Source organism: Moschus berezovskii, chromosome 14, assembly GCF_049115385.1.
Source record: "Moschus berezovskii isolate FMDL1 chromosome 14, NW_MosBer_1.0, whole genome shotgun sequence".
Lineage (NCBI taxonomy): Eukaryota > Metazoa > Chordata > Mammalia > Artiodactyla > Moschidae > Moschus > Moschus berezovskii.
Window position 1 is genome coordinate 42,271,349 of NC_142473.1, and position 21,269 is coordinate 42,292,617.

A 21,269-nucleotide genomic window follows, 5' to 3' on the forward strand; every position below is an offset into this window, starting at 1 on the left:
TATTCCATAAGTCAGGGCACAGTTAAAAAACAAATTCTGTGGGTAAATTTTAAACATTTTAAAATAAGAAATTTAGGAAACTCATGACAATATTACCAAACATCTGAAATGATAAGGTATTCATATAAATAATTATTAACACAGAAAGCTTATACTATATAATTATGTGAAAAAGCAGACTATAAATAGGTATTAATAGTATGATTCACTTCATAAAAAATAAGTATATGTATAAGAAAAGTCTTGAAGGATATATACCAAAATGTTAACAGCAGTCAGTTAACTCTGGGTAGGAGGAGGTAGATTTTCTTTTTAAATTACTATTTTTCAATTCTTCCAAACGTGCCATTTAGAAAGTGTTTAGGGGCCATCTAAAGGGAGTTAACAAGGAATTTCAAAACCAGTATTATTTCAAGTTAAAATATGTAATACTTACAAGGAATGTCTCGATAACCATTTTCTAAAGCATGAAAGTAGTTCATGAATTGTAGAGTGGGAATTTTAAATATCTCCAATAAGCCAGTGTCTTGAAATAGGGTATACACAACCTAAATGTCAATTAAAAGAAAGTACAGTTTAAAAATCAGAATTTCTATTTCTAGTTGAGTATAATGTTTTTGTGATTTGCATTGGCAAAGCTAACCATGTACATGTCTCTAACTTAATAATTTATTAAAAATTTCCCTACAATGATTTCTTTCCAAAACATGAAGGAAGATACTACCACAAAGCCCTTGAAAACCAGAGAACAATTACCATATCATGTCCCAGTTTTAAAAATTTTCCACTCTTCCCTTCAGCTTTTCAGTCATAATTTATTGAAGGGCTTATGAATTGTATTCTAGTATAGCCCTAGGCGTTAAAGAGATGTCAGAACAATATATTTATCACATTTCTGACCCTAAATTACTCAATTTGCTGGTGCTGCTAAGTTGCTTCAGTCGTGTCCGACTCTGTGCAACCACATAGACGGCAGCCCACCAGGCTCCCCCATCCCTGGGATTCTCCAGGCAAGAACACTGGAGTGGGTTGCCACTTCCTTCTCCAATGCGTGAAAGTGAAAAGTGAAAGTGAAGTTGCTCAGTCGTGTCCAACTCTTAGCGACCCCACGGACTGCAGCCTGCCAGGCTCTTCCGTCATGGGATTTTCAGACAAGAGTACTGAAGTGGCTTGCCAGTGCCTTCTCCGACTCAATGTGATAAATTATGTTTTTTTCACATATTTTATCCTTGTGTTCTCTCATTTCATGAATAAGATACTTTGGAGTTAATGACAGTGATATTTCAGGAAGATTAATCTGACCCTGTTGTGTGGACCCGTCAAGAACCTTGAGTCTGGGTGGTAAAATGGAAGTATTTGTCCATGGTTCTAGCAAGAAGTGGACCACGTGGCCTTGGGTAAAGCACAGGGAAAGGGAAAGTGAAGTCGCTCAGTCGTGTCCAACTCTTTGCAACCACATGGACCATAACCTACCAGGCTCCTCTGTCTGTGGGATTTTCCAGGCAAGAGTACTGGAGTGGGTTGCCATTTCCTTCTCCAGGGGATCTTCCCAACCCAGGGATCAAACCCAGGTCTCCCACACTGCAGGCAGATGCTTTTACCGTCTGAGTCACCAGGACAGGGAGGATAGGTGAAAATGGATGGAGGAGCCTGGTAGGCTGCAGTCCGTGGGGTCGCTAAGGGTTGGACACGACTGAGCGACTTCACTTTCACTTTTCACTTTCACACATTGGAGAAGGAAATGGCAACCCACTCCAGTGTTCTTGTCTGGGGAATCCCAGGGATGGGGGAGCCTGGTGGGCTTCCGTCTGTGGGGTCACACAGAGTCGGATACGACTGAAGTGACTTAGCAGTAGCAGCAGCAGCAGCAAGAAACACTGGACTGGGTGAACCACAAGCTGGAATCAAGATTGCTGGGAGAAATATCAATAATCTCAGATACGCAGATGACATGACCCTTATGGCAGAAAGTGAAGAGGAATTAAAGAGTCTCTTGATGAAAGTGAAAGAGGAGAGTGAAAAAGCTGGCTTAAAGCTCAACATTCAGAAAACTAAGATCATGGCATCCAGTCCCATCACTTCATGGCAAATAGATGGGGAAACAGTGGAAACAGTGACAGATTTTATTTTTTTAGGCTCCAAAATCACTGCAGATGGTGACTGCAGCCATGAAATTAAAAGACACTTACTCCTTGGAAGGAAAGTTATGACCAACCTAGACAGCATATTAAAAAGTAGAGACATTACTTTGCCAACAAAGGTCCGTCTAGTCAAGGCTACGCTTTTTCCCGTGGTCATGTATGGATGAGAGAGTTGGACTATAAAGAAAGCTGAGCACAGAAGAATTGATGCTTTTGAACTGTGGTGTTGGAGAAGACTCTTGAAGAGTCCCTTGGACTGCAAGGAGATCCAACCAGTCCATTCTAAAGCAGATCAGTCCTGGTTGTTCATTGGAAGGACTGATGTTGAAGCTGAAACTCCAATACTTTGGCCACCGGATGCTAAGAGCTGACTCATTTGAAATGACCGTGATGCTGGGAAAGATTGAAGGTGGGAGGAGAAGGGGACAACAGAGGATGAGAGGTTGGATGGCATCACTGACTCAATGGACATGAGTTTGGGTAAATTCCAGGAGTTGGTGATGGACAGGGAGGCCTGGCGTGCTATGGTTCATGGGGTCGAAAAGAGTGGGACACAACTGAGCGACTGAACTGAACTGAAGTTTCAGTCCAAAGAACTAGATCACCCTTCATGTCCTTTTAAATCTTAAGATTCAATAAAAAGTGAACCTTTATCACTATTTTAGTATAAATTAAACCACATTATTATGGACAAATACTTTTCATATATACATAAATTATAAGTACCTTATAATAATAGATTGTGCTTATATATATATATGGCTTTACATACATAGGTTTCTCTTTTCAAATCTTCTACTGAAAACTATTTGTGAAAAAAATAATTCAATGAACAATGTTAAACTTATATGTAAGCCAATATTATAATCTTTAGAGTTTGCTTTTTATAAAAATTCAAGGAAAAATTAAAGCAGTAGAGATATGAAACAAACCTGACTGAGGATCCTTCCTGATTTCTCTCCCATCTTTTCTACAAGTTCAAAAATTTGAAAATTCCAGTTACTCATATTTTCTATTAATGAGTCATAATCTTCTATTAAAATCAGATCCTGTGATGCTTCTTGTTCAATCTGTATATGCAGGGGAAAAATCAAACCAACTTAACCTTACCTTTTATAAATATTGTTATATCCACAGCTAAATGAGAACACTTAAAAATGAATAAAAAATGGTCAATATTATTTTCTATAATGGTTATTCTCAAATATAAACATGTCTTCTAGGCATCAAAAGACTTACCGGTCATTACACTACTTTTATAAATAAAAATATTTTATTTCCAAAAGGCTACAGAAATCTAAAATTCATTATTTTCATTTTGGAAGTTAAAGAGATCACAGGATAATGTAACAGAGAGAAACTTAGATCCTTATACTGACATTTGTTACTGGGATAACTTCTCAAAAGAAATGGATTTTTTTCCCCTAAAAAGCTTGAATTTTGAAAAAAAAAAAATAAGGAAAAAAATCCTATGATTATAGATTATTTTCATTGTTTTTAATGACTGCACATACTTTATTGTCTCAGTTTAACATATATGATGAAAATATCAGCATAGAAAAAAATATATTGACTATAAAACTAAAGAAATGTGTTCATTTAAAAATGAATGCACTCAGTTCTAGGATGATGAGTTTTAAAGTAAATTTTTTTAAATTCAAGGTTTTCCTCTTTTTAAATTTTTATTTTATATTGGAATATAGTTAATTTTCACTGTTGTGTTAGTTTCAGATGTATGGCAAAGTAATTCAGTTATACATACACATGTATCTTTTTCAGATTCTTTCCTCATATGGGTTATTATAGAATATTGAGTCAAGTTCCCTGTGCTATACTTTAGGTCTTTGTTGTTTATCTTTTATATACAGCAGTCTGTATATGTTAATCCCAAACCCCTCATTGATTTAAAGAAATTTTTTTTCAGGTGTCACAGCGACTTTTCAGTAAAAACTTTTAAGAAAATTATTGTATTAAAAACCTTGTTCTGGGCAAAAAATAATAAACTTAGTACTAACTGGTAATATATTTCACCTTAACATAATCATATTGAAAGTTTATCTTTTACATTTGGTTGCTCTTCATTCTGTGCTGCTTCTTTCGGGTGATTATCACCTTCCCAAAGTAATGTTCTGCAGTCTCTGTTCTCTGTTTCCACTTCTTGCTGAGCTTCGGTAAGGTTGAATGATGCTTTTGAGAAAATGGTATTGTCTTCGTCACCTTTCAAAACATATATAAAGTAATAAACAAGAATAAAATTTGTCCTATATGGACAACTTCATAAGAAAAGTTCTGTAAAAAATATTCGGATAAATTGAACCATACTGGCATTCAATCTAAACTGACACAATTAAGTTGTGTCTTGCTGGACCATTTGGAGTAGGTACCTTGTGCTCAGGCAATGTTTCACCTGATATAGCTACTCATGGATGAAAGAGATGGGTGAATATTCACTGTAAGAATGAGAAACTGAAAACGTCAGTCCCTCTCAATAGGAATTTTTTTAAAACCAATCTCATGTAAACAATTTCTAATACTTGAAATTATTTGAGTTTTGGGTATGAAAATTCTAAAGTCATAATTACGGATGAGATTAAGGAACATCTAAAAATTAAAACAATGTCATGAATTATTTCTCTACTAATGTCATTAATAATGTTCTTTTCCCCAAATTACATGGAAATAGGATGCAGCACTGGTGGCTAATAGCATTCATTCATTCATATACAAAAAAATATTCATACTCATTCTATTTGTAATAGATAAACAGGAAACTTTCCCCAAACCCATCAACAGTAAAATAAATAAACTGTAGTGTATTCACACAATTGAACACTGCAAAGCAAAAAGAATAAACTACAATCACATGCATCAATATAGTTTATAAAAATACAATGTCAAATGAAGGCAGACAGACACACAGGTATACTCTGTGAGTCTCTTTATGAAAAGTTAAAAAACATATCAAAATTGATACACATGAATACTGAAAGACAGGATAAACATTATCTTTGGGGGAGCAATTCCTGGAAGCAGGCATGGGAGGAATTTCTGAGGTGCTGGTAATATTTTATTGATCTGGGTGCTGATTAGATATGTATATTAGATGTATGAAAATTTATCAAGCCACAAACTTCAGATTTATTTATTTTTCAATATGTAGGGATTTTTTTAAATAAAAGGTTTTTTAAAGTGTTTTTAAGAGCACTCATTTGAGTTGACTTTCAGAAAAACTAGGCTTATTTATTCATTCATTTTTATTGAAGTACAGTTGATTTACAAGGTGTCTTAATTTCTGCTGTAAAGCACAGTGACTGTTATTCATATATTTATATGTGTATTCTTTATTTTCTTAATTTTTTAAATTAAAAAAATTTTTTTTGACCCAGCAGCACACAGGATTTTAGTTCCTCCAAAAGGGATCGAATCTGCAGCCCCTGCAGTGGAAGTACAGCGTGCTAAAACACTAGACTGCCAGGGAAGTCCTACATTCTTTTGTAGTCCTCTTTCCATTATGATTTACCAAAAGATACTGAATATAGTTCTCCATGCTATACAGTAGGACCTTGTTGTTTACCCATTCTATATAGAATACTTTGCACATCTGCTAATCCCGACTTCCCACTTCATCTCTACCCCAATCCCCTCCCTCTTGGCAAGCAAAAGTCTGTTCTCTATGCATGACAATCTAGTTTTAGAACATTCACATCACCTCAAAAGGGGTTTCCCAGGTGGAGCTAGGTGGTTAAAGAACCCTCCTGCCAATGCAGGAGATAGAAGAGATGCGAGTTCGGGAAGATCCCTTGGAGGAGGGCATGGCAACCCACTCTCCATGTATTCTTGCCTGGAGAATCCCATGGACAGAGAAGCCTGGTGGGCTACAGTCAGTTCATGGGGTCACAAAGAGTTGGACACAACTAAAGTGACTTCAAAAAATATCCTCATGCCTATTTATAGTTAACCCTTATTCCCAGGCAACTGCTATTCCAATTATTGTCACTGTAAATTTGCATTTTCTAGAATTTCATATAAATAGAATCAAACAGTGTATTATCTTTTTAGTTTGGTTTTCTTCACTTAAAATAATGTTTTAAAATTTATCCACATAGCAGCATATATCAGAAGTTTGTTCTTTTTTTGTTAATTAGAATCCTACAATATTTATTCAGTTACAAGTTGATGAACATTTGGATCATTTCCAGTTTAGTACTATCATAAATAAAGATGTCACGGGAGTTGGTGATGGACAGGGAGGCCTGGCGTGCTGTGATTCATGGGGTCGCAGAGAGTCGGACACGACTGAGCGACTGAACTGAACTGAAGCAGACACAATCCTATCTTTGAGTGCTCTTATTTTTTCTCTTGAGTAAATTCTTATCCTTGTTAGTGCTGGGTAATATGGTAAATTTATGTCCTTTTTTTTGTTTGTTTGTGTTTTGGTTTTTTTTTGGCTGCGCCACACAGCATGTAGTATCTTAGTTTCCCAATCAGGGATCAAACTTGTGAGCCATTGGACCACCAGGGAAGTCTCTAACTTTTAAAGAAACTGTCAAAATGTTTACTGAAGAGGGTTTAACATTTTATATTTCCATCAGCAATGCACAAGTTTCCAGTTTCTCTGCATTTTTGCCAACACTTGGTATTGTCTATCTTTTTGATTATGCCTATTCTAGTTTACTGGTGTCTCAGTATAATATTAATTTGCATTTCCCTAATGATGAGAGTCCCTTATACTGCAAGGAGATCCAACCAGTCCATTCTAAAGGAGATCAATCCTGGGTGTTCATTGGAGGGACTGATGCTAAAGCTGAAACTGCAATACTTTGGCCACCTCGTGCGACGAGTTGACTCACTGGAAAAGACTCTGATGCTGGGAAAGGTTGGGGGCGGGAGGAGAAGGGGACGACGGAGAATGAGATGGCTGGATGCCATCACCGACTCTGTGGACATGAGTTTGAGTGTACTCCGGGAGTTGGTGATGGACAGGGAGGCCTGGCGTGCTGTGATTCATGGGGTCGCGGAGAGTCGGACACGACTGAGAGACTGAACTGAACTGAACTGAATGATGTTAATCATTTTTTCATGTATTTACTACCTGTTCTCTATATCCTTCATATCCTTCACCAAAAGTCTTTCAACAGAAAATATAAAATCTTTTGCTTGTGTTTTAATTGTTGGTTGATTTCTTACTGTTGAGCTGTAAAAGTTATATATCACAGATATAAGACCTTTATCAGATGTATAACTGCAAATTTTTCTCCCAATCTGTGGTTTGTCTTTCATTTCGTCTTTGGTATCTTTTGAAGTGGGAATAAGTTTTGAACTCAGGTAATATCAGTCCTCCAAATTTGTTGTTTTTCCAAATTGTTTTGACTTTTAGGTCATTTGTATTTCCATGTAAATTTTAACACCAAGTTGTCAACTTCTACTTAAAAAAAAAAGCCTTGTGGAATTTTATCAGAATTGGGATGAATTTATAGATCAATTTGGAAGAACAGCCCTGTTGAAAGTACTGTTTTTTCCAATCTGTTTGCTACTGCAACGTCTCTCAGTTTATTTAGACTTTAATTTTTCTCAACAATCTTTTATAGTTTTCAGTTTATAAATCTATTTTTTGTTAAATTTATTCTAACTTTATTCTTTTTGATACTATTGTAAGTGGAAATTTTTTTTTTGTAATTTTATTTTTGGCTGCATTGGTTCTTCGTTGCTAAGTGCCTCTGGTTTTGGAGTGTGGGGGCTAGTCTCTAGTTGCAGCACATGAGCTTCTCATTGAAGTGGCTTCTCTTGCTTCAGTAGCTGTGGAGCATGGGCTTCGCTTCCCAGGGACATGTGGAATCCTCCTGGACCAGGCATTTAACCTGTGTACCCCTCACTGGCTAGGGAATTCCTGTGGTGTAGTTGTAAAGAATCTGCCTGGAATGCAGGTGTCCCAGGTTTGATCTCTGGGTTGGGAGAATTCCCTGGAGGAGAAAATGGCAACACACTCTAGTACTCTTGCCTGGAAAATTCCATGGATAGAGGAGCCTGTAGGGCTACAGTCCTTGGCACTGCAAAGAGTTAGACACAACTGAGCACGCACACACACACCCCCTCACTGGCAGGTGGATGGACACACACACACACCCTCACTAGCAGGTGGATTCTTGACCACTGGACCAATAGTGAAGTCCTAAAAATGTTTTCTTAATTTCAGTTTATGGGGATTCATTTCTGGTATATAGAAATACAGTTGATTTTGTACACTGATTTTGTCTCTTGTGACTCTGTGTGTGTGTGTGTATTCTTTGGAATTTTTAAACAAATGATCTGTGAATAAGAAGAATTTTATTTATTTCCATTCAGGATTTCCTAATCTTTTTATCTTTCTAGAAATTTTCCTGGCTAGAACCTCCAGTACTATATTGAATAGAAGTGTTTAAAGCAAAACTCTTTCTTTTATTCTTGATCCTAGTGGGAAAGCATCAGTCTTTTTCCAGTAAGGATGATGTTAAATTTGTGTTTCTTTCAAAGATGCCCTTAATCAGGTTGAAGAACTTTCCTAATACTATGTGTTTTCATCATGAAAGAGTGTTGGATTTTGTCAAATGTTTTTTGTGCATCTATTTATCATGTGATCCCCCCCTCTTTATGGGGAGTATTACATTAATTAATTTTCAAATGCTATACCACCCCTGCATTCCTGGTATAAATTACCAGTGTCATGAATATGACATTTTATATGTTGTAAGATTCAGTGTGCTAGTATTTTGTTAAGGATATTGGCAATGTTGGTCTCTAGTTGTCGTTTCTTGTGATGCTTTTGTCTGGTTATGGTGTCAGAATAATACTGGTTTTATTTACAGAATGAGTTGGGAAGTTTGCCCTCCTATTTTTTGGAAGTATGTAAAGGATTGGTCTTCTTTGTTGTTGTTTTTTAATCTTTTAAAATGTAAACCCCCAAAACTATTATATTGTACACTACGGAAGGGTGAATTTTAAGGTATGTGAAGAGACTGATATTCACCTGTAACCCCTGAAAGGGCCTATCTATTTCTGGTTTACTTTTATTCTTAAGATGCAGTACTGCAGAGTTTACCAAGTTAATCCTATCATGGCAAACTTTCAACTCTAATCTTTATCTTCGTAGTCCCAAGAAGCTGACCCATGAAGCTACTGAAAGGGACTGTTTGTTCTATTGGTACTGGCCCCTCTGGAAGCAGCAAACACCTTTTGGTAGCCCCAAACTCGAGACTCATTTCCTTCGTCTCTATTCTCCTCCAGGTCTTACACTGGATATTCTGAGGAGTCTATTAGTTCTTCAATGGCTACAAGCAGATTGTTGTTGTTGCTAGTATTAATAGTTTGTAACCTTTCTAGCTACCTTCAGGAGGTATGTTGCTCTGAGTTACCTAGTTAATTATTACTGGATGCTTGAGCCATCAGTGTTTTAAAATTATAAAACAACTATAATTTTATCACCAACAATATTCCTTTTTTGAGGGTACATTTCAGAATTATATAACTGACTAAATTTTAAAACAACTTCTTTGTGCAATTATTAAAATGTATGCAAACCCTTCTGAGTTTACATAATGAAATTTAAATTTCAATGTTAATTTCACTATTTATGAAGCCTAACTGTAACATAAGACTATGTTAATTTATACAGCACATTTTTACCCTTCAAAATACTTTCACCATCTATTATTTATAATTTGCTAATAACTCCTCTGTAAAGTAGATAAAACATTGTAATATTCATTTTAAAGATGGATATCTTAACTCATTTATTCATTTTAAAAAGCAATGTTAAGACTGTTCTTAAAGTTAAAAGACATATGACTTGCCATCTCACCTGACTTTTCCCTGTGGCAGTCTGTACCAGACTCTGGTTCAGATGCTGAATCATATTTCAGTATTTGATGTCCACAGCTTGTAAAATAAAACAGGTGAATATGTATATATGACAAATGAGACAATTTTTGTTTTTATCTAAATACAATCAGAAAATGTTTGTTTTCTTTTTTAAAACTGTAAGATCCCAACTGCAAAATACCCTAATATTCCAATCTCTCTATAAACTTAATAGGCTTTATCCTAGAAAACATCTTTGTCCCTGTGAAGGAAATAACATATTTTGAAAGTAACCCTGGGATCGGAGGTAAACACTTACTATCGTAAAAGCAGAAATGAAAATGAACACCAAATGAACTGGGTACTATAAGTAAGTACTAAATTAGTACATAAAATTATTAGTACTAAAATAATTTTCATACATTTACTGATATCTTATGATGGATAAAATACCATTATATTTCCCTTTAGATGGAGATCATTTAGTGGGAAATGAATAATAGCAGTGAAATGAAAAAAAAAATTATTTTGAATAAAAACTACTAGATGAAGAAAAGGATATAGTATTAATCATCTAGTTATAGAACTAGAAAACTATGAGTACTTTATTAAAATAACCTATATTTTGAAACAATAAACATCTGGGAAACTTACCTGTTACATAAATTGCTATCAGAATTTCTAAACTGCTGATAAAAATCTGGTGAATTGGGTGCATTGCTCAAAGATTTGTGTAAAATGACAGTTGGTTTAGTAAGAAATTCAGCAGTATCAGGAAATTCTACAGGTGATCGGTTAGTTGGAGAGCCAGCAGACACTGGTCCATGACTGGGAGAATTCAGGCTTGGTAAACCACCTAAAAAATTGAAAGAGAAGAAAGAGATATTATGTATGCATGTATCTGTTTATTGTCTATGTTTGGGTACTTATAAAGAGCATTCTCCTTCTTTAAAGAAAGCAAAGTATTTACAATTAAATGATAAACTACATTTCTACATGGAACTATCATCAAGACATTCTATGAATTCAGGCAGAATATAGACTATATTTGTTATCATCAGTGACTGTGGAATAAACACCCTGTGGCAGGATGACACGTAATAGTAAATACTAAGAGTATGAGGAAAATGTACATAATAATGATAACGTGTGTACACAATAATGTGTGGCACAGATTTTCCTAATCCACATTGATCTTTATCTTTCACATTTTGTGTCCCTACCAGCCTGATTATCTATTTTTACCATCTTTACTGTATTTTTTCAATACAATAAAATTCATTTTTATTTCGGAAACAGTTCTTAGTAGCATTGAGCAAGCTGAGCATAAGATAAAATTATATGAACACAACAGCAGATCCCTTAAAAAAAAACATATCTTTCCAGCTCATTCATTCATTCAACAAGTATTTAAGAGCCTATTATATGCTGGAAAATGTGCTGGGTTTCACAACGGAGAAAAAGATGCCATTCCTACAGTTTTCAACAAACCTAAAAAAGGCTAGTGGAAAATACAAACAAGTGCTAAGTGAGTGCTAAAATAAGAGGAAAAAAGTGCTTCAGAAATACATCTAATCCTGTTGATTTATTCAAGAGTTTTTGCTAGGTGCCTTGAACTAAGGGTGTATCTGGAGATGTGTAGGTAGATTTAAAACTATTTCAAAAAAAGATTCAAGTAAAGTGAGAATCAGAGAGGAAAGCAAGTAACTGTTATTAAGGTATCATGGTATTTTCAGACATAGTTACAGATGTGTGTGATGGTTAATTTCGTGTGTCAACTTGGCTGGGCTATCATGCCCAGTTGTTTGGTTAAAATCTAGTCTAGATGTTGCTGTGAAGATATTTTTCAGATGCTATTAACATCTAAATCACTAGAGTGAATAAAGCAGACTACCCATTGCAATGTGGGCTGGCCTCATTCAATTTGTTGAAGGCCTTAAAAGAAAAAACTGAGCCCCTCCAGAGAGGAAGGAATTTTGCTTCCAGATTGCCTTCAGAGTCAAGACTGCAATACTGACTCCTGCTACAATTTCCAGGTTGGCAGCCTGCCGTAATAGTTTTGGACCTGGCAATCTGGCAAGCCAATCCCCATCAATCAATTAATCACTCTCCCCCTCTCCAATATATATGTATGTATGTACAGGTATATACACATGCACAAACATCCTATTAGTTCTGTTTTTCTGGAAAACCCTGACAAATACAATGTGTGTTTTTTTATTTAATGTTCATAATAACCCTGTGAATTAAACAGCATTTTCATTTTACATATGCAGGGCTGCCATTGCTGGTCTATCAAACTGACCTGTTTAGAGGCTCCTATAATTTCATATAATGTTAGGGCTGAAAAAAGATTTTTATAAATAATCTGGTCAAACATTTAAATGTTTCAGAAGAAGAGACTGAGGACTAGAGAGGGAAACTATCCTGCCTGTCAAAATAATAAGTTATAGTTATTAACTGGAGACTAAAGTTCCAATTTTCAGCATTCTTTTCTCTAATTATGCTAGTGAGTGTCCAAAACTCTGACAGGCTGAGAAGAATAAAGGATAAACTAGTTTTAGGGTAGAAATTTGATATAATGTAGAAAAACTTTTGAGGAGAGGACAAAACGGTAGTGAAAAACCTTAGCAACCCTTAAGAAATACTTTCTACAATACAGATTCACCATTTTTATTCTAAACCTTTTAAACTGTGAAATATAACATACAGAAAAGTTATAACAGGCATACTCACCACTCAGGCTAAAATATAAAACATGGCCAGAGATCAGAAACCCATGTCCAGTATCTAATTCTCAGTCCTTTCATTAAAGGAAAGCATTACTTTGACATTATGGTACTGTTTTTCTTGTCTTTCTTTACATTTTTACCACATATATATCTCTTTAACAATTTAGATTAGTTTTGCCCTTTCTTTGAACTTTGTAAATGGAATCAGACAGTATAAAATGCTTTTATGCCTTGCTTACTTTACTCAACATTTTAAAAAGATATTTCACATGTTCATTCATTTTGAATGACATATAAAATTGTATGTATGAATATAGCACAATTTTATTTCTCTATTCAAGTACTGAACTGCCAAATTGTCTTCCAAAGTAACTGTAGCATTTTACTTTCCCATCAGTGATGTATGAGTGTTCCTACTTCTGAACATTTTTCCAATTCTTGTTATACTGCCTAGAGGATTATAGACACCATAGTGGGTGTGAAGTCATGGTTCACTGTGGTTTTGATTTGCATTTCCCTAACGGTGCTGGAGAAGACTTGAGAGTCCCTTGGACTGCAAGGAGATCCAACCAGTCCATTCTAAAGGAGATCAATCCTGGGTGTTCATTGGAAGGACTGATGCTAAAGCTGAAACTCCAATACTTTGGCCACCTCATGCAACGAGTTGACTCACTGGAAAAGAGTCTGATGCTGGGAGGGATTGGGGGTGGGAGGAGACGGGGACGACAGAGAATGAGATGGCTGGATGGCATCACCGACTCGATGGACATGAGTTTGAGTGAACTCCGGGAGTTGGTGATGGACAGGGAGGCCTGGCGTGCTGTGATTCATGGGGTCGCAAAGAGTCGGACACGACTGAACGACTGAACTGAACTGAATGACTAATAATGCTGAGTATCTTTTCATGTGGGTAAGGGCCACTGGTATAACTCCTCTAGAGAAACATCTATTCAAATCTTTCACCAGTTTTTTAGTGAGATCATTTGTCTCTCTCTCATTTTTTTATTACTGAGTTATAAGATGTCTTCTGTGAGACTCTGGCCACCTGATGCGAAGAACTGACTCACTGGAAAAGACCCTGATGCTGAGAAAGATCAAAGGAGGGAGGAGAAGGGGACGGCAGAGGATGAGATGGTTGGATGGCATCACTGACTCAATGGACATGAGTTTGAGCAAGCTCTGAGAGTTGGTGATGGACAGTGAAGACTGGAGCACTGCAGCCCATGGGGTTGCAGAGTTGGACATGCCTGAGCAACTGAACTGAAGACATCTTTGTCTATTCTGAATACAGAAGTTCATTGTCAAATTATAATTTGCAAATATTTTCTCCCATCTTATGGACTGTCTTCTTTAGGTGTCTTTTGAAGTGTAAATGTTTTTCATTTTAATGAATTCCTATTATCAATTTTTTTCATTCATGAACTGTACTTTTGGTGTCATACCTAAGAATATCCAAAGTCACAAAGAGTTTCTCTTATGTTTTCTTCTACAAGTTTTATGGTTTCATACTTACATTTGAGTTTATGAGCATTTTAGGTTAATTTCTGAGTATGATGACAGGTATGGTTCAAATTCAGTCTTTTTCATGTGCGTATCTATCTAGGTGTTCCAGCATCATTTATTAAAAACACTATTCCTTCCCCATTGGATTACCGTGGCACCCTGGCTGAAAATCAGTTGACCACGTAATGGTTTATTTCTGGACTCTCAATTCTATTCCATTGATTTGGAATATCCTTATGCCAGTGTCACTGTCAATCAGTGTCTTGATAACCACAGCTTGGTAGCAAGTTTAAATTTACAAGTGTGAATGAATCTCTCGATTTTTTTTTTTCTTTTTTACTAAAGATTGTTTTGGCCACTCTGGGTCCCTTGAATTCTGACATGAATTTTAGGATCCACTTGTCAAATTTCTGCAAAGAAGCCAGCACAGATGTTGCTAAGGATTGTACTAAGTTTAGAACAATTTGAGGACTATTGCCCTCTTAACAACACCAAGTCTTCTGATCCATAAATATGGGATATCTTTCCATCTATCTTTGTCTTCCTGGAAATTCCCTGATAGGACTCCACACTTCCACTGCCGGGGGCACAGGTCCAGTCTCTGGATGAGGAACTAAGATCCCACATGCAGTGCAGTACCAAACAACAACAAAACCATATTTGGGTCTTCTTTAATTTCAACAACATTTTATAGTTTTCAGTGTACAAGTCTTGCACTATTTTGCTAAATTTATCCCATTTTATTCTTTTTGATGCTAACTTTAATGGAATTCTTAATTTCAGTTTTGCACTGTTCATTGCTAGTATATAGAAATGTAACTGATTTTTGCATACAGATTTTGTATCCTGCCACACTGATTAATTTGTCTATTTGTTGTAATAGGTTTTAAGGAATTTCTTAGGATTTATAAATATATGATGATGTTGTCTGCAAATAGTTTTACATCTTCCTTTTGTTTTTACCTAAACTTCTCAGGGTAGAACCTCTAACCCAATATTGAGTAGAAGTGATAATTATTTTATAATTATTTAAATTATTTTATAATTTTATCATATAATTTCTAGTTCTGTATATTCTTTGGTGAGATATTGTTGTCATACTCTTCTTACTTGAGATATGGTTTCCTGAAGTTCTTTAAAGATATAATGGTAGCAAATTTAAAGCCATTGCTAAATCCAAAGTCCAAGCTCACTCAGGGAAATTCTGTTGGCTGTTTTTCATTGTCTACATGGCAAAAAATTCCTGTTTCTTTGCATGTTTCATAAATTTTTTTTTTATTGAAAACTGGACATTTTAGATACTATACTGTAACAATTCTAGTATCAGATCTCTCCCACCCTCAAGGTTTATGTTGCTTATTTTGTGTTTGTTCATTTTATTTCTATTCATTGAGTGATCTCCTGGACTCATAATGTAGATTTTTTTCTACTGAGGTGTGTAGCCACTGAGTGCTCTGATGCCTTTTTTCCCCTTTCCTCTTTATGTCTGACTTCTTAGAAGTCACCCGTGGGTCAGTATGATTTAGTTGAGACAGAAAGTTTCTTTAAATGTCTTGCCTGTGTGTTGTCATCTGTTGATGGGAATATGTTTGAAAAGTTACAACTTCAAATTTCCAGGCAGTTTACAAAACAGCTTTAGCTTTTACTTCCTGCCTGTGCAGCACTTCAAGGTCAGCTACAGGTGGAGCAACCGGGGCCTTTTCCTTTCACCAATCTTTCCGAGCATGTGCACAGCCCTGAAACTGTGCTCAGCCTAGCGGATTTTCAGGCACATGCCAGAGCTTTTCACTTTCCTGTGGTCAACTAGTGTCCAGAATTTCCTTTTAAATTTCCAATCAGTTCTTGTTTGCCTCAGTTGAAATCACAGCTTGACCCACTCACAATGTTGCTGGCCGAGGGTGTGGGGTGTTTTTTATTGCTGTTATTTTTCTGGAGAGCTGAGCTCTCAGTCAAATGAATTATCCACAACACCCTGGGAACAAAGACGTTTTCCAGTGAGTTTGGACAAAACATTTACCATACTCTCAGGTTGTTGCTTTTAATGCAGTTTTTAAAGAGGTCAGACTCTAACGACTGCAAAGCTAGTGGCTTTCAGCTGTAGTACCACTGAGCTGGGGATAGAGGGTTTGGGAACTGCCTTCAGTTAAACTGTCATAGAACCCAATGCCTCACCAAGTTTCAGTAGTTAGTTTCTCTCGTACAGATGATTTCCAGTGTGTTCTCTGGCTTTTGTTAACTTCCAAAATTCTGAAACAGTTTAGTTTTTTGCTCCTATTTTTGTCCCTGGTGGCTCAGATGGTAAAGAATCTGTCTGCAATGCAGGAGACCTAGGTTTGATCCCTGGGTCGGGAAGATCCCCTGGAGGAGGGTATGGCAATCCACTCCAGTATTCTTGCCTGGAGAATTCCATGGACAGAGGAGCCTGGTGGGCTACAGTCCACGGGGTAGCAAAGACTTGGACACGACTGAGCAACTAACACTTTTTTTATTTATTTGACTGTCACACTCGATATTACAATGTACATCTTTGAAGTACTAGTTTCTTTTAAGATAGAACTTTTTAGTACTTTTCGATCACTGCTAGTACATCCATTGTACCCCTTTCTCCACCCTTTATGCCACTGTTTCCATATACTTCTTTATACATTATGCAAACTGCAGGGAGTCACTGTTTTAATGATCAATATTCTCTCATGCACCCACATATTTAGGCTTACCAGTGCTTTTCATTCATTCCTGCAGATCCATGCTTCAATTTGGATCACTTTCCTCCTACCTAAACAACTTTCTTTGCTAAATCTCAGTAGTGCGCATCTACAAGCAATACATTTTACCTTTTTTTGTATAAAAAAACTATTATTTCACCTTAAATTTTAAAGTATATCTTCACTGGATAAAGAATTTCAGGTTGGCAATTTTTGTTTCTGCAGTACTTTAAATATGCCATTTCATCATCTTTGGTGACTATAGTTAATAATAGTGTATTGTGTATTTGAAAGTTAAGAGAATAGATCTTGAAAGTTCTCATCACAAGAAAAAAAAACTTGTGTAACTATGGTGACAGATGTTAACTAGACTCATTATGGTGATCATTTTATAGCATATACAAACATCAAATTATTTTGTTGTACACCTAAAACTAACAATATGTCGATTAACAGCCCCCACCCCCACTCCCAGACAAAGATTCTATTCAGTTCAGTTCAGTTCAGTCGCTCAGTCGTGTCTGACTCTCCGTGACCCCATGAATCACAGCAACCCAGGCCTCCCTGTCCATCACCAACTCCCGGAGTTCACTCAAACTCATGTCCACAGAGTCGATGATGCCCTCCAGCCATCTCATTCTCTGCCGTCCCCTTCTCCTCCAGCCCCCAACCTTTCCCAGCATCAGTCTTTTCCAGTGAGTCAACTCGTCAGGGTGGCTTATTAGGATATAGGATACAGTCAGGATTTTTCCCACTCGCATATTAAGATTTTTTTTTCTCCCTCTACAATCACCATGCTACAAAAGAATGACCTTTACTGAGGGTTTTCCTTTGTTCTTTGTCTACAGCTATTCAGGTTAAACAGTTCTATATTTTATCCCTGAATCCTCAGTGCCTAACAAAGTCCCTGATACATAGTATGTGTTCAAAAGTTAACAAATGAATGAGCAATAGCCAACCCAAACTACTTAGTTTTATGTTAACTTAGAACACATGAAATGGTATTCAAAATTAGCTATGAATGTTGTTGTTCTTCAGTTGCTAAGTTGTGTCCGACTCTTTGTGACCCCATGAACTGCACACCAGGCTTTCCTGTCCTTCACTATCTCCCAGAGTTTGCTCAGGCTCATGTACATTGAGTCAGTGATGCCATCCAACCATCTCATCTATGAATAGGTAATGAAAACCCTGTTCTCAGCTAAGAATAGTTTCTATTCATATCTGAGAAAATATATTCTCAGCTATTAATAGGTAATGAAAAGTTTGCACTACCATATAGTTTGAGACCTCCCATATTTAAGTCACAAAGAATGATTTCTTACCAGCTCTTCTTAGACCTACATGGTGAGTTAACGATACAGATGACGACCTTTGCTTCGGGACAGTCAGTAGATTTGAACTAAAAGGCCCATTTAGATAGCATCCTTGACTAAAAGGGAAAGATAACAGGTTAAGATTTTTAAAAACATGAAAAATTCATTTTTTCCATATGGTCTTCAATTCATTAGCAAATATCTGCTTATACATCTAGTTTAGGCACTTATCTAGTGCCTAAGGAGTAAAGCAGGCACCAGCAAACTTTTTCTGTAAAGAACCAAGTAGTAAATACTTTGGACTTTGCAGGCCATAAGGTCTCTGCAATTTTTCAATTCTGCCACTGCGGTATAAAAACAGCCATAACCAATGATAAACAAATGAGTATAATCATGTTTTTCAATATAATTTTATTGACAAAAAAACAGGTATGGGCCTCATTAGATCCACAGGCTGTAATTTGCTGAACCCTGGCAAGAAGCAGGTTATCAATATCACTGGAGGGCTCTTTGTAACGCAGACTGCTACTCCCACCACCAAGATTTCTGATTCAATAGGTCTGGGGAAAGGTCACAGATTGGCATGTCTGACAAGTGCTTAGGTGGTCCAGGGACCTCACTGACAATTACTGACCTAAAACATACAGTTTTTCACTGTCTTCCACTCCCCTTCTTCACAGATAATTGATTACCCATTAACACAGTCATATCCTGTAACTGAAATATTTATTGTAGGTTTTAGGGTTCTTATGAAGAAATTAAATATAGGTGAGCAATCAGAGTATACCAATTGATATATAAAATGCATTTTAAGATTACATATTTTAAAGCCCTTGGCCGAGGGCCATTCATATAGTACATCCTTTCTTAGATATTCACTAGCCTGTTTCCTTCTGTTAGTCAACCCTGATGTGGGCACGTTGCCACATGATTAAGAACAAATCTCGAGTCTTTATTTTTCACTCAACGTTTAGGTTGAGTTCTCAGTAAGCTTCCCCCTCCCTCCAACTCCGTTTTTTGTGTACTCCCATACCCCCTTACTCAAGGAAGATCTATTTTTCTGTGACCTTAGAGGTTTTTGTCCATGTCTCTGTTATAATGTATATCCATATTACAGTTTCAGTGTTCATGGATTCTGATGCCTCACTAACTTGTAAATTCCTTTCAGGGGCCATAAGATATACCTCTTCATTCCATTGTGAATACAGCATAGTCAGTGCCTGGTAAAGGTGTTCAGGAGACATTACTGGGTTAAATGAATGATCCTGTCTTTAGGTTGCTATTCTCACTTTTCAAGAGAACAGATCTTTTCTCTCCAGTTCTGAGTGAACGGACTCTCACTCGCTCCTGCTTTGAGGCTTTCTTTGGGCCTTTTTCTCGAAATCTAGTTTGTCTTATAATCTTATGAGAGAAAAAAATTCTGGATAACAGAAGGCATGTAAAAACAGTTGGCAACCAATTTATCAACAGAAAAATTTTTGTGAATAAAAATTATAAAAATAATAGCACTATTTTGAATATTATGTATCATCCATTATTTTAGGTAATTTGCATACTTCATCTCTTTCAGTCATCTGAACAACTCTGTTATAAGAAAACTGAGGCTTTGAGAGGCTTAGTATTGTGTTAAGCTAAAATTCACAGTGGCAGAGATAAAATTCAACTTCAAGTTTCTCTAACTCTTAAATTTTTCTGACTCTGAAGTGTATGCTCTTTCCACAAGACAATTCTGATGTTATCTTTGTGTGTTTCTCCATCTGTAAAATTAGAGCTTTAAAATAAAGAACTTCTAAGATAACATCTAGCCTCTAGATTCTGTAATTTTTTTGCTCAAGCTAACAGTAATAATAATTTGTTGGCAATGTTTAAAAAAGAGGCAGTATGTACATCATAACACTCAATAAACTCATCTCCCTACCAGTGTGCAATCATTCTTTGTATTTGAATATTCATTGCCTTCAAAAGGAGTAGGAGAGATGGGGAGAGAAGAGTAGCAATGCCACCCAGGGCAATATTCAAATAGAACAATCTGTGTACTCTACCAACACCTACTTCCTTATTAATATTCAAAACAAAGACAGGTTTTCCTCCTTCAGAGAAGAGCCCTGAAGCACACTCCCTAGTCTTCTACCTGAACGGGGGTGGGAGGTGGGTCTTCTAGTAATTAAAATGGTTAGTTGTTTAGAATTGAGAAGTATAGGTCAAATTACAGGTTTTCAGCTCAGTTCCAGAATCATCCCATTAATTCTTTGCCTAGAACCAGATAAATATTTACCGTAATGAGATATATAAAACAATACTGAAGAAAATAGAGGGCAAGGTAGGCTAGAAGTCCCAGTGATTATTAATAGTTGGCAGGAAGATGATTAAAGTCAGAATTACATTGCAAGAGATGTCAAATGTTATGGTCATAGAGTTAAGCCATATGTTAACAGCTGATTTCTAAGACAATCGATGCAAATTACCTTGACAAGGTTTATATCACTTCATGTATTATTATTATTTCTTAAGTAGCTGTAAAAACTTGTTGGCTGTACAATGTCCAGATTTTGCAGAATCATTATCTTAAGAACTGAGGGGGATGACACCAGTCAGCTGTCTTGAATCTCTGCAGTTCAAATAGGGTCCAGGCTTTGGTATAATTCGCTAATAAATTATGAGTCACATAATTGAGAAGCTGGTTCCCAAGTACATTATTTAGGGGACATACTATTGCCAGGCAACGTTATTAGGTTTAATTAAAGAGCACTTTCTGTGATGAATGATGAATCAGAATAGGTTAAAGGCAAGCCTCTTTGGTGTGGGGGTACCTACAGCTGATAGCCCTCAAAGTTTTGGTACGGGATTTGCCTATGTTTCCCCAGGGAAAATCTGTTCAAAGGAAACGAGCTGTGAGCTCTGAATTTTGTACCGTCTGTCCACAGGGAGGGTCTGGGTCCCAGCAGTCCATGGACAGCAGTTCAGCCAAGCTTTCAACTCTAGATACTAACGCTGTGTCTGGATAATTCAACGGTCAGCTAACCCCCCAAAACATAAATTCAA

The 21,269-nt window shown here is 36.5% G+C and overlaps 1 protein-coding gene across 3 annotated transcripts in view; it reads right to left on the reverse strand.

The window, feature by feature from the left end:
• The window catches only part of PDE3B (phosphodiesterase 3B), a 190,742-nt gene that overhangs the window by 28,809 nt on the left and 140,664 nt on the right, over positions 1-21,269 (reverse strand). For 2 of the 3 annotated variants that reach the window (XM_088843072.1, XM_055423329.2), the window contains 6 exons: positions 18,237-18,343; positions 10,629-10,830; positions 9,976-10,052; positions 4,207-4,358; positions 3,074-3,211; positions 437-548 (listed from right to left, as the gene is read on the reverse strand). In XM_088843072.1, coding sequence (XP_088699198.1) covers positions 437-548; positions 3,074-3,211; positions 4,207-4,358; positions 9,976-10,052; positions 10,629-10,830; positions 18,237-18,343 — 788 coding nt within the window. The remainder of the gene's footprint in view (positions 1-436; positions 549-3,073; positions 3,212-4,206; positions 4,359-9,975; positions 10,053-10,628; positions 10,831-18,236; positions 18,344-21,269) is intronic. The other variant, XM_055423330.2, reaches the window with a different exon arrangement.